Here is a 14,004-nt window from a genome sequence, read left to right on the forward strand (position 1 = left end):
GTACCCAGAATCAGTGACATTTAGTCTAAATATTTGCTTTCACAATTTCCTAAAATTACAGTACATCATGGGCCACTTTTGTATAATCACTTGCCCAGCTATATAATTGAGACCCGTGAACTTCCTTTATTTAAGAGAAAATTGAAAAAAACTATTATTAGAAAAGACATATTACTCAATTAATGATTACCTCCCAGAAAAGTTATAACTGTATTTTAATTTTGGACATTTTGCTATTATTATTTAATTTTTTTTTTTTTTGTGTGACCAAAATGTATCTTAATTTAATGTAACATATTGCATGCTTATAAGCAGAATTTGGCTGTACCTTTTTATCTTTGTACCATCTCCACTGTTTACCCAAATTCGCAGTAAAGAAATTTGATTTGATTTGATTTGATCAGTGATTCATAGATCCACATTCACCAAGATATCACAGCTGCTGCTAGTCTTTTATCACATAATTGATCTGCATCGCATCTGGACCAAAATAAACTGATTATGTATACTGTACTGCATAGTGTATACTCATAGCGTTGACACTGATTTGATTGATTAGCATGTTATGGTGAGCGGTTTTGATTGAAATGATTATGTTCCTAGATTACGTATGCTGGAACATGTTCTGGTTTATTTCTGTCTTGGTTTTGGCTTCAGAAAAGTTTTATCTAAGGTTCAGTACAGTTTTGATACTATATACAGGAAATATTTTTTGATATGGAAAGCTATTAAAACTCCACTTTTGGAGGTGTGCAGGGCTTAAACAGTACTAAGCTCTTGTAAATAGCTAAAAAAATGGATTGCTACTTTAAATTTTGAACTAGTGAACTAGTTAATTTTTTTTCATCTATCAAATGGGCACTAATTTTGTATAAAGTAAATCAAATTGATATTGCTGAAATTAGTGCTTTCCTTTTTAAAATGGTTCTAGTGGGCAAGGAGACTGATATTAATTCAGTTTAGAGATTTGTATATAACTTTTATGCGCTAAATTGTCTACAGAAAATCAAACTATACCTTATGCTATACCTACACTAGGACAAGAGAGCTTATTTTCATGCTAAAGAGTTCATATTATTATATCAACAATAAGATTCATTGCAAAATATCAAATGCTTGGCATAACAGAAATATCTGTTGAAATCTTGTGCTCAGCGGAGTGTGACTGTGAAGATTTGTGGTTTCTATTGTCTTTCTGTAGATATTTTACATAATCTGTTTATGTAATATTAATAAAGTTATCATATTAATACTAGCTATTCCCTGTGACATTTTCATTCATCTTAAATCAATCAAAAATCATTAATCATCAAGTAATCTTCAACAAATCTGCGTAGTTTTGACTTGCTTTCTTGTTAGTTAATTGCAAGCAAAATTATGGCAGTGGGTATGACTGACTATCTATCTAAAGAAAGAGACTACTCTAATTGTATCTCTCATGGTTTGAATCTCTAGCACAGTTCATGACAGTCAGGGACCTTCTGACAAAACGTTGACGCATCGACGTCACTGGCAGGCGTCAAATGTTAGAACATTTGATGTGGGTAGCCCTAAAGGAGCCATATTTTACGTCAGTATATTCCAATTAATATTTGACATATTGTTCATCAACCCGAGAGTTCCCTCACTCTAATTCACTCTGTCTCTAGTATCTCATGAATGGACTAAGGATCGTGATCATCTTAATAAACTTGCCCTGTCCTTAGACATAACATAATTTTCTGCTTCATAAAACAAAGGGTGCTTCAACATTAAAACTAAAGATTCATAAATTCTTGTTTCAGATAACATCAAGAAACTAAACAAATCCTGCAATAACTTTCCAAAATTATCCTCAAGACTGTTTATAGTTTAAATAATTTTTTTTTCGGTTCAAGTAATTTAGGGTATGAACAAGTTCTAGTTAAAAAAAAAAAAAACAGGAAAAGAATGCCAACATTGCGAGAGAGAATAAAAAGACGGAACTAGTTATCTATTTATTTTAATATAATATTTAATCAATAAATAGCTTTTAGCCCATTTACTTTAATTTAAACAAGTTATCCATGAAATAACACTGGGTACAATGGAATTGCAAATATTCAAAACATTGAGATTGTGATGGTGTCGATTATTTATTTGTTCATTTAAGTTATCGTTAGTAGTAACTAGTAAATAACTTATAATTTGAGATTATTAGTATCACAATGTATGTTTGGAGTGGTAGTTTGTGATAGTTTGTCTTGATGGAGCAACATGGACAACATGTCGTCGAACATGTCTTTACGCAGCAAAAGGAAAGACAACCTTATCACGAGGAAGCAGGACAAGAGCCCAGAAAAGACTATAAGGTGAATATCCATACTTCCATATAGGCGAGGAGCCACCAATCCTGAAAGCTCCGTGATCACAGATTCTAATATTTTTAATCTATACTAATAATTAAAATTGGAGTGTCTGTCTGTAATTTTTGAAATAACTACCTCATATTAAGCTCATAGGGTTATTTGAACGATACCTTAACTGAATCACACGTTTTTAAAATTTTTGTCTGTCTGTCTGTCTGTCTGTCTGTCTGTCTGTCTGTCTGTCTGTCTGTCTGTCTGTTTGAAAAGGCTAATCTTTGGAACGGCTGAACCGATTTTGACGGGGTTTTCATAGACAAGTAGAGGATTGACCAGGGTGTAACATAGGCTACTTTTTTAACCGACTTTCAAAAAGGGAGTTGTGTTTTTCTACCTATGTACACCGAAATCTCTGAGATTTCTGAACCGATTTGCGTAATTTTTTTTTAATCGATAGAAGAACTTTGCGACATTGTTTCATAAAAAATTTGGATTCCAACTCCTCAATCCTGATGCTGCAGAGGATCTGACCAATCCACGCGGGCGAAGCTGCGGGCATCAGCTAGTAAAAAATAAAAGTTATAGTTTAGACGAACAAGATTTGCTTGGTCGGCGTGGATTTGATTGGCCGGATATATTTTAATTAAATTATTTATTATTAAATTTCCATATTTTTTTCCGTCATCACGGATTTTGATCAATCTTATAGAATTTTGTGTGAAATATTATGTTCAACAAGAAAAAATCCGGCCGACCAATGATTTTTAGCCGGAAAGGTCACGCATACCTATTTGAATGGTGTGATAAGGGGTAAAATTTATCCATTATTACGGAAACCTTTTGTTTTTTTTTTTTTAATTCACGCGTTTTAATGTCACATTTATAATTATCTTGGTATGCGTGCTTACAAACTGCCGTAAGTAAACTTTCGGCCGTCGAAGGCTCTCGCGTAACTCTATCTCTTATTAGAGTTTACTTGATAGGAGAGAAAAGAGATTTAGAAGCGTTTACTTGAAAGAGAGACATTTATCAAATTTTAGGTCGCAGCACTGTGCAAGTTGAATTGCACTTTATTGCTTTGTAACAAGATTTTTTCTAATATTTTTTCATTAATAGGGGTACAAGAGGCGCCTACAGGGGCGTCCCTTCTACTTCAAAGCGCGATGAGGACACGGATGGCTCCACCGAGCGGCTGGATCGGCCCAAGAAGTTCCTGTCGCAGAACAAGAGCAACTATGGGCTGGGCAAGCGACCTGACTTCTCCTTGAAGAATCGCAATGTGCATCTCGCTTCTTCCCGATATGGACAGGTAACTCTTTCTCTTTCGTTTAAAGGCGGGTAAGGTGTTAACAGGCGTCTCCTTCACGACGAAGTGCGATGAAGACAATTATGACAAAAAATACAACAGCAATTATGGGCTGGGCAAATGACCTAACTTTTCCTTGAGGAATCCCAATATGTGTCTTGCCTCTTCCCGATATGAGCAGGTAGGTCTCCATTCTTTTACGTCATATTGCTTTCGGTTTTAGCGTTTTATCTATCGTCTCTTATGACCTTGATACCGAATTTAGAGTATATTACGGTACTCGTTTGGCCGAAGGTGGTTTTTTGACCGTAGGTCGCCAAAGCCAAAGCCTAAGGTTTGGACACACTACCCATCTTCCGTGGCGTGCACTGCGTAAGTGCGTGCTACCCGTGCAAAGCCGGGGCGGGTCGCTAGTTTTATCTTTTTCAACTCCACCTTCCCTCCGATCTTCGCACCACTCTGAACTTCTCAGTTATGTACGACTTGTGACCTACATGTATTTCCGAAGACTTTCGTATAGGATTTAGCAAATCGGCATTCCTATACGAAACCCCATTTGATACACGGCTTAGGAAACCAAGAAAGAGCGAATGCATTTAATGCTGTTATTTGACGTTGGTTGATAGTTCTAATACGATTAATTTCTATTAGGTTAATAAGGGAATGATAAGGGTAGAAACATACTTACAGCACTGTGCGATGATAGAAGTTACACAATGGTTATAAATAGTCGCATCAAATTGTAGAATTTTCTGTAAGGTTTTTGACATAAACTAATCGCCACCTGTTATCATCATCATCGTCGGTGCTATAGCTCTAGCATTGTGGGCTCGGGCTTGCTCCAGAATATTTCTTTAAGTTACCCTTCACTGCAATCTCATCTGGTAGTAAGGATAATGCAGTCTAAGATGGAAGCGGGCTAACCTGGAAAGGCCATGGCAATTTTTATTAAACCCCTTTGGTTTCTACACGGCATCGTACCGGAATGCTAAATCGCTTGGCGGCACGGCTTTGCCGGTAGGGTGGTAACTAGCCACGGCCGAAGCCTCCCACCAGACCAGACCAGAAGTTTAGAAATTATAAAATTCCAAACCCCTGTCGGGAATCGAACCCGGTACCTCCCATTTACCACTGCGCCAGGGCGGTCGTTAATAAATTAAAAACGTTTACGACGGCCAACAGTTTCCCTAACTTGTAAATAACTACAAACTTGACATTGGCTAATCTTTGTAAAGTCAGACGAGAGAGAAAAAAAAATGTTTAGCACGCCACTGCTTACAAATAATATTGACTCTACTATGTAAATCGCACGCTGAAATAAAATCACGTCTCATGAGTCTACTGACCAAACAACATTGTCCGTCCGATAGTAAACAATCGATCTAAAACATATTTATTCAGTACACAATCTTGCTGTTTAGTATCTTGTCTAGTGGGGGGTATATATTACTAGCTGATACCCGAGACTTCGTCCACTTGGATTTAGTTTTTAGGGTTCCGTAAAAAAAAAGAAAAAACGGAACCCTTATAGGATCACTTTGTTTTTTGTCTACTCATTCTAAAAGCCATTCTCAACCAGTGGTAGAGATACATTTGACGAATCAAAGCACTTGTAAAAAATATTTCTATTCTATTCTATAACATACATAAACATTATTTGTATGTGATAAAATAGAATGATATGTATACATATCGATCAGGTCTTGACCAACAAGACTTCATTCGCAACAAACCGTCTGGGGATTGGATCTAATTCAATTTCATTTATGAAACAACAATGCACCTCTCGGGATGTGACGTCACACTCGATGCGGCGCCACACTCCGTATACACCACTAGCGATCCGACCCGGCTTCGCGTGTGTGTAATGTAGATACTAATGTGGTGTCAGTGTGGCTATTTAAATATATAGAAGAAAAAGCTGACTGATTGACTGACTGATCTATCAACGCACAGCTTAAATTACTGGACGGATCGGTCTGTTTAGCATGCAGAAAGGATTTTTGAAAATTCAGCCCCTAAGGGGGTAAAATTTGTGTAGTCCACGCGGACGAAGTCGCGTGCATAAGCAAGTCTTGTTATATTTCAAAAGAATACGACGGCATTTTCGATAAAAGCCCATTTCATTTTGATGAAAGCTCATTTCATTTTGATGAAAGCTTGATTTCTTCTGATATTTTGAACAATTATCGTCATATTTCAACAAACTGGCACAAAACAATTTTAACTACATATATAAACCTTCCTCTAGAATTACTCTGTCTATTGAGGAAAATCGAATTAAAATCCGAAGCGTGGTTTAAAAAATCTAAGCGTACAGACGGACAGACTGCGGGAAGCGACTTGGTTTTATACTATGAAGAGATATAACTATAGGAGTACAAAAACACCAGGCCGGCCACCGCAAGCCAACCTGAGTAACCACACACCTTGTCAGATAAAGTCCTAGGTACTAACATTAAATGCGAACTATGTATGTTTGTAGGTTTGTCCTTCAACCACGCCGCAACGGAAACACGGGTCGAATGAATGAAATATGCTTAATAGCTGTGATGCCCGCGACTTAGGGGTTTAGAGTTTTGGAAATCCTGTGGGGACTCTGATTTTCCGGGATATATAAAAAACCGGCCAAGTGCGAGTCAAAGTCGCGCACCGAGGGTCCCGTACTCGGGTATTTTTTCCGACACTTTGTACGATAATTCAAAACTATTATACATAAAAATAAATGAAAATCTGTATTAGAATGTACAAGTAAAGCCCTATCATATGATACCCGACTTGGTATAGTTATCTTACTTTGAAAATTTAAACCCGTTTTAATTATTTTTTTGTGATGTAACCACAAATTCACAGTTTTCGGATTTTTTCGTTTACTTGTGCTGTAAGACCTGCCTCACTGCCTACTTTCATAATTCTAGGTCAACGGGATTTTCTTGATAGATACGACAGATAGACAGAGAACCCTATAGGTTTTCTTGAGAGACACGACAGACAGACAGACAACAAAGTGGTCCTATAAGGCTTTCATTTTGAGGTAAGGAACCCTAAAAATTGGGGCTAGTATAACCGCAGACCCAGGTTCAATAGCCAATACAGGGAAAATGAAAATACTAGGTCAAAGCTGCTCGCCTCTCGAAGGTGTTACATCATTTTGAACTGAATCCAGACGGTTTACCGCAACACAGCCGCAGTCCGCATTTTACCTACATAGTTCATAAATAAGTTAATTACTAATTATTCCTACCCTATTAATAAGTTTAGGTATATCTTTAAAAGGCAGTGATAGCTTAGTAGTTGAGATTCGAAAGAACTTGTAAAAGTCTAATTGAATAAAAACATTTTGAATTTGAATTTGAATTAGATGTCGGCCACCTATTTGGGAGGTTGGGGTCTCGATCCCGGACATGCACTTCTAACCTTTCGGAATTGTGTGTTTTTAACCGACTTCAAAAAAGGAGGAGGTTATCAATTTTATGTATGTTCCCTGATTACTCAAAGACGCCTGGACTGATTTGAATATACATATTTTTTTGTTTGAAAGGGTAGGTGGTCCCATATTTTAGTGAAGATCTGATGAATATCTTCGGACATGGAGAACAGCACTCCTCAATGGATAAGAGTGAATTGCTCGCGATCAGTGCAGTAGCTTAGTAAACAGTAGGTTTTTAACTAGGCATAGCATATTTTAGTACAGTGGGGCCACTAAAATTGTGAAATCAAAATTCAAAAAAGCGGTTTTTTCTTTTTTGGATTTTTTTTAAGCAATTAAATACCACTTGCTAACGGTGATGGAAAACATTGAAGGAATGAGAGTTCTTTAAAATGTTCACAAAGGTGTGTGAAGTCTGCCAATCCGCACTTGGCCAGCGTTGCCAAGTGCGGATTGTGGCCGCACTTGGTCACGCTGGCCATTGGATTGTGGCGGACTAGGGCCAAACCCTTCTCATTCTGAGAGGAGACACGACCAAATCCCGGTTTATGCCATTTCGCTGCGATACATACTTTAACCATGTTTATTCCTTAACTAGCTGATGCCCGCAGCTTCGCCCGCGTGGATTGGTCAGATCCCCTGCAGCATCAGGATTGAGGAGTTGGACTCCAAATTTTTTATGAAACAATGTCGCAAAGTTTCTCTATCGATTAAAAAAGAAATGACGCAAATCGGTTCAGAAATCTCGGAGATTTCGGTGTACATAGGTAGAAAAACACAACTCCCTTTTTAAAAGTCGGTTAAAAAAGTAGCCTATTTTACGCCCTGGTCAATCCTCTACTTGCCTGTGAAAGTCCCGTCAAAATCGGTTCAGCCGTTCCAAAGATTAGCCTTTTCAAACAGACAGACAGACAGACAGACAAAAATTTTAAAAACGTGTGATTCAGTTATGGTATCGTTCAAATAACCATATGAGCTTAATATGAGGTAGTTATTTCGAAATTACAGACAGACACTCCAATTTTATTTATTAGTATAGATGATAACTACTGAACGTATCGGGCTGAGGCATGTAGCTATTATGACGTAGACCTCCGCTAAGAAAGGATTTTTGAAAAATCAACCCTTAAGGGCTTAAAACCCCTATTGGTTTTAATTTTGTTAGTTAGTTAGTTTTGTTAGTTTTGTTAGCTAGTTAGTTATAATCATACTATTTTAGGAAAACGGCTTCGTTGGTAGCTTTTTGTCACGTACGCCTTGATCAATAGGTATAAGAGGCTTACCTGAGATACCTCAGACCTACATGTTCTAGGAAAAACGTTATAATATACTTTAACCATGTTTATTTGTTAATGATTCTCGGTACTACCTTATGTTTTGTGATATAAATTTTTCCTTAGTTCTGTCGATGAAAAAGGAGACACTGACTGATATATCAACGTAAAGCTTAAACCGCTGGGCCATGAAGCTTGTGATTTTCCACATATTTCTCTCTTTAAGAGGGGTCTCTCCGTCACTCGCTCCATACAAACGTAGTTCCAATTTCATTTGAATATTAAGCAACCAAAGTCCATGGAATTTTGCAGACGTATTCTAAAAACTAATATCTATGCCTGTGGTTTTCTAGATTTCTGTTAAAATATTTGGTTTCAAAGTTATGTAAAATTCACATACAAATCTTTGAGCCCCTGTAATTTTAAAACTACATATTTTTAGAAAAATCTAAAACACCACAGGTACAGATATTAGTTTCTAGAATATCTCTGCAAAATTTCATGGACCTTGATTGCTTAATATTCAAATGAAATTGGAACTACGATTGTATGGAGTAAGTGACGGAGAGAGCCCTGTTAAAGTAGATCTCCACCAAGAAAGTACGTATTTTCATAAAAAGCTATTATTAAATTCACTATAGGCACACGCTTGACCACAATCACACCTTGATGATGGCAGTGGTAAGTGCTGTGGTCTTAAAAGGGGGTAGTTCCGGGTTCAGTTCCTAGCAGGGGCAATTTGGTAAGTTACTATTTCTAAACTGTCTCTGGTCTGGTCTGGTGGGAGGCTTCTGCCATGGCTAGTTACCGCCCTACTGGCAAAGTCGTGCCGCCAAGCGATTTAGCATTCCGATATGATGTCGCGTAGAAACCGATCAGTGGTGTGGGCTCTATGAAACTACCATACCCCTTCGAAGTTAGCCCGCTTCCATCTTAAATGATGATGATCCAGTCATCACATACCACCAGGTAAGACCACAGTCAAGGGCTAACTTGTATCAGAATAAAAAAAAACCTGATAGCAAATGATGATCTGGCCTAGATGGAGAAGATGCCTATTTTCAGTCCGCCCCTTGCAACGTTGACGGATTGAACTTTACATAATAAATTTCAAGAGTGTCTAGTCTAGACTGCTGAACTAGCATATTCTAATTTTGTAGGTAGGTATAGTACGCGACGGGTCGAGATGGCAATCTGGGTATGAGGCAAGGGAACGGCCCGCACACCCGCACGTCACGCCGCGCTCTAAATGACTGTGTCTGTCCTTTTCATATTACATAAGTAAGAAAAGGATGCGAATACTTTAAAATTTCGTTGTGCTCAGAATCAGTACCAATGTGTGCAAAGCCAAAGTCGAAATGCCCCCAAAACGTTATCATCTAATTATAGATCGATAAATCCTAATTACGCCAAGACCACGTAATATTTACTCGCTACTAAGTCAGCGTCGAGGAATGCCGTGACATCACGAGCGATAGCTCTGACGCCTTATCAGAATCCGTCATAGCCTCCGTGCAGCCATAAGGCTGCCTATCCACTACAGGTGTGCTACGTTGCTAGGCTGCGAATGTGTGTCAAAGTTCAAACCCACGGATAGGATCGCTTGATTTTCATAGCTAAGCTTAGCTCTGGTGGAAATGGGTTCAACGAAACTAAGTTTTTAGGGTTCCCTACCCGATCTGCCTATTAATAAGCCTCCGCTTTCCGTCCTTTCTGTCTGTCAGGGCCTGTATCACATGAACTGTAATAGGTAGAGTTTAAATTTTCACAGAATGTGTAGGTATTGCCGCTATAATAAAAAATAACAAAAATTTCAAATGGGGCAGCCATGAAATGTAAAAAATAATTAAAAAAAATCCTTTTTTATGTACGATTGTACGGGCCGTTTAAGTGCGAGAACGACTGGCCGGTTTTAACATACCTTTTTTACATGCTGAGATGATGATGATGATGTGTGATGCGAAAATACAAATTTTTTTATGGACTACTTTTTATCCGACTGCGGCAAAGCCTTATGTTTGTATACAGATTCTGTGTGTTTCACCGTAGCGCCTAAACTCTTGGACCGATTTTGATGAGGTGTCAATTAATTCGTCGTAAAGGTCCGGGTGACATAGGCTATATTTTATACGAAAAAAATGACCTAATCTAAAAAATTGGGGGTCTCCAAAAATTTTTTTTTGTTATAGTATCGAGTGGGATGTCAAATGAAAGAGGAGAGAATTCTGAGTTCATAAATATAAATGTGCAACAACATTAAAATATACCAAGCGACAGACAAACAATTTCACTCTAATATTTCAGCGTTTATTAAGCGTAGTCGGGTTTTAGTTTTCAACTTAATCTTGTTGATAGTAACTTCATCAGCGCGGTTTTAAGTTTTCAGACAGCTTTATTATGTCTCGTTTTTTTTTTGCCAACCACAGCCTCTTATGCAATTTTTCGGACTTTGACTGTTACTATAAGCATGTTTAAAAATAAATATAATATATTTGCTTAGCATGCTCAAATGAATGATACGCGTTTTCTCTCTAAGTATGTCAAATGCCTTACAATACTAAGCGTTTTCTTATACCTTTATCGCCGGTTGTTATGAATGAAGTATGAACCAGTATCACATAAACGCTGCTCGTTTTAGGATTGTTGTTTCGCGCGCTTTTGTTTGTTTTTTTTATATTTTTCATCTGTTCGGAAAAGTTTAGGCGGGAAAAAATTCGTGCTTAAAAACTTTCTGAAAGTATTATAAGTATTATGTTCTAAAAACTAAAGGTGAAACGGTTTTAGGATTGCTATTTAAAGTGTTTCTTTAGTGTATATGTGGAGAAAAAAAAATTAAAAAGCAGAATAAGTTTATGTGAATAAATTGTGAGTGCTTAATTTATTTTTATACTTATTACTTACAAAATAAAAATTGAGAAATTACTTACCAGTGGCCGAGCGGGAAAGATATATTATTTATTTAACGGAAAATGTTATCAGTGCATATGTATTGACCTGAAAATACGAGTAATGACTATTTCAGGTTGATATTTCGCGCGCTTTTCCCTTTGTTTATTTTTAATTTCCATAAACAGTGTTATTTTGTTGCACACATTCACTAAATTGACAGGTCTAAATTTAGTGCTATCCTTTTTCACAAGGAGCATTATGAAAGAGTAATATAATATTTAAACCTGTCAATTCACTTAAGAGATGGTCTACAACAGAATGAGCCACAGGCGCTGATTCTGTTGTCCCTAAACTTTTCCTTCCATTCCCTAAAACTGTGAAACTGTATTTGTCCTGTCCTTTGCATATTACATTAGTAAGAAGAGGATGCAAATACTCTATTTAGTTGTGCTCAGAATCAGTACCACAGTGTGCTTAAATCTGTGAAATGGATAGCAAGAAACAATTCATTTTAATTTAGTTAAAAGATAACCATAACAGAATTAACCAGCCTTGCTTTAGTTTGTTTGTATATTTTTGTAAACGAGTGGTAAAGATTCACAAGTTTTGAGTGCTTACAATAAAATGTGTGATAAGTAATAATAAGGAAGCCTGTGCACTGCAGCTGAAAATGTTTTAGTTTATCAGTTAACATTGGATGAATATTCTTGGATAGGTATTTTTACATAATATAATATTCATTGTTATTCTGTTAGTGAGTCATTTTAGTTAATTGACATAAGGAAGTAATGATAATACTAGGTAATGAATGCAGTCATTATAGATCTATTTTTATTTTTTAGGGTTCCATACTTCAAAAGGAAAAACGGAACCCTTATAGGATCATTTTGCTGTCTGTCTGTCTATCCGTCTATCGTGCCTGTCAAAAAAACCTAAAGGGTACTTCCCGTTGACCTACGAGTAGAATTATGTTCGGCAGGTAGGTAGGTCTTATAGCAATGGTAATTCACTAAATCACATATAGATGGCGCAGACCGTTATTAACATGCAGAGTTCTACATGAATGTGTGAGGTATATCTTGTACTATGGTATGGAACCCTTCGCACCCGAGTCCGACTCGCACTTGGCCGGTTTTTTTTTTAATTTGTGGGACATTGCTGCTCTAGTCTTGCGACAACTCTCTGTCCATTAGGATAAATATAGCGTTTTGTCAATTTAGTCCTGAGAGATCCTGCCGCGAGCGAATTTAATCCCGAGCGAAATCATCTCCACCGCGACCTCGAATACTAGTGATGCCGAACTATCGATAGTTCCTCTATCGATACTCAGAAATCAGTTAGGATAACAAAAGACTATCGATAACTTACAAAATATGGTAATACCATAGACATGTACATGAAGTACTATTGACGACTTTAAGTATTATTGATATAATAATAATTAAACTAAGTAGGAGCTATTAATACTATCACATCAATACTATTTCGGTTTTATTCCCAACCCTTATACAACCGATTCGGAATCTCGATCGCACCTCGAATATCGAATTTTTATTATGGATCTGGCATAGTCATATAATGATTAAAAGATCGTAAAAAAAATCAACATTTAAAAAAACCTTAGCGTTTCTAAGTCCCTTCAAGTGGACGTCTATCGGTTGACGGTGATGATGATTATTTATAGTGCGGATAGATACTATTGATAGTGTCGACCACAGATGAGAGATTTGCGTACTATTTTTGGTCTCTCGATATACTATTAATAATGGCCTATCGAGAGAAATCCCTATCTAATACGTGAAGAATAGTTGTAAACAGGATATTCGATATTTGCAGTGAATTGCTCTCAATTTAACCACTGAATTGCACTTTAAATATTGTCCTCGTGTATTGAACAACACAAAGTGTGACGAAAAGTGCACAGCACAGGTCGTCGTCATACAGTTTATTGACCGCGCGCGTATGGGTGTACGGTTTGTAATATAAAGAATATAGGGTCTAATCGGACTGTGGTAATAAAATGATGTGATGTATTGTACAGCGGTATTTTATGGGGCTAGAATTCATTATAAAAGAAAATAATTTTTAACATAATTGATTATTATTAACGTAACGGTTATGGAAGGCGATCAATGACGTCACAAGGCGATAAACTACAAATATTTTTCGACTTTTTTTACATAAAATATTGATATAATCATTTTATTGTACAAAATTGTATCCATATGAGTATAATAGCTCAAGGCTGATACTAATACCATGATCCAGACTAATCCATATTATTATAAGTCCATATCCATATTTTAAATGCGAAAGCGTCTGCCTGCCGTCTTTTCGCGGTCCATCTGCTTGTAGCATCATCTGGTTAGGATATATTTTGTAATTTTGTTACAATTCCGACATTTTTATCACTATATCACTAATATTATAAAGGCGAAAGTTTGTACGTGTGTGTGTGTGTGTGTGTGTGTGTGTGTGTGTGTGTGTGTGTGTGTTTGTGTTTGTATGTTTGTTACTCCTTCACGCAAAAACTACTGGATGGATTTGGCTGAAATTCGGAATGGAGATAGATAATATCCTGGATTAGCACATAGGCTACTTTTTATCCCAGAAAACCAAAGAGTTCCCACGGGATTTCGAAAAACCTAAATCCACGAGGACGAAGTCGCGGGCGTCAGCTAGTATACTATAATATTATACTATGAACTCATGTTTTTACCCAAAGTAGCATTTAGCATGTAGCATTTTACCCACAGTAGTCTATGTATGTATGTATGTAGG

The 14,004-nt window shown here is 36.9% G+C and overlaps 1 protein-coding gene across 10 annotated transcripts in view; it reads left to right on the forward strand.

Moving 5' to 3' along the window:
* Positions 1–14,004, forward strand: part of LOC123877422 (nuclear receptor coactivator 6) — a 51,165-nt gene that overhangs the window by 1,465 nt on the left and 35,696 nt on the right. For all 10 annotated transcript variants that reach the window (XM_045924185.1, XM_045924182.1, XM_045924184.1 and 7 more), the window contains exons 2-3: positions 1,785–2,330; positions 3,441–3,633. In XM_045924185.1, coding sequence (XP_045780141.1) covers positions 2,236–2,330; positions 3,441–3,633 — 288 coding nt within the window. In that variant the 5' untranslated portion in view covers positions 1,785–2,235. The remainder of the gene's footprint in view (positions 1–1,784; positions 2,331–3,440; positions 3,634–14,004) is intronic.

The sequence above is a fragment of the Maniola jurtina genome, chromosome 23, assembly GCF_905333055.1.
Source record: "Maniola jurtina chromosome 23, ilManJurt1.1, whole genome shotgun sequence".
Taxonomy (NCBI): domain Eukaryota; kingdom Metazoa; phylum Arthropoda; class Insecta; order Lepidoptera; family Nymphalidae; genus Maniola; species Maniola jurtina.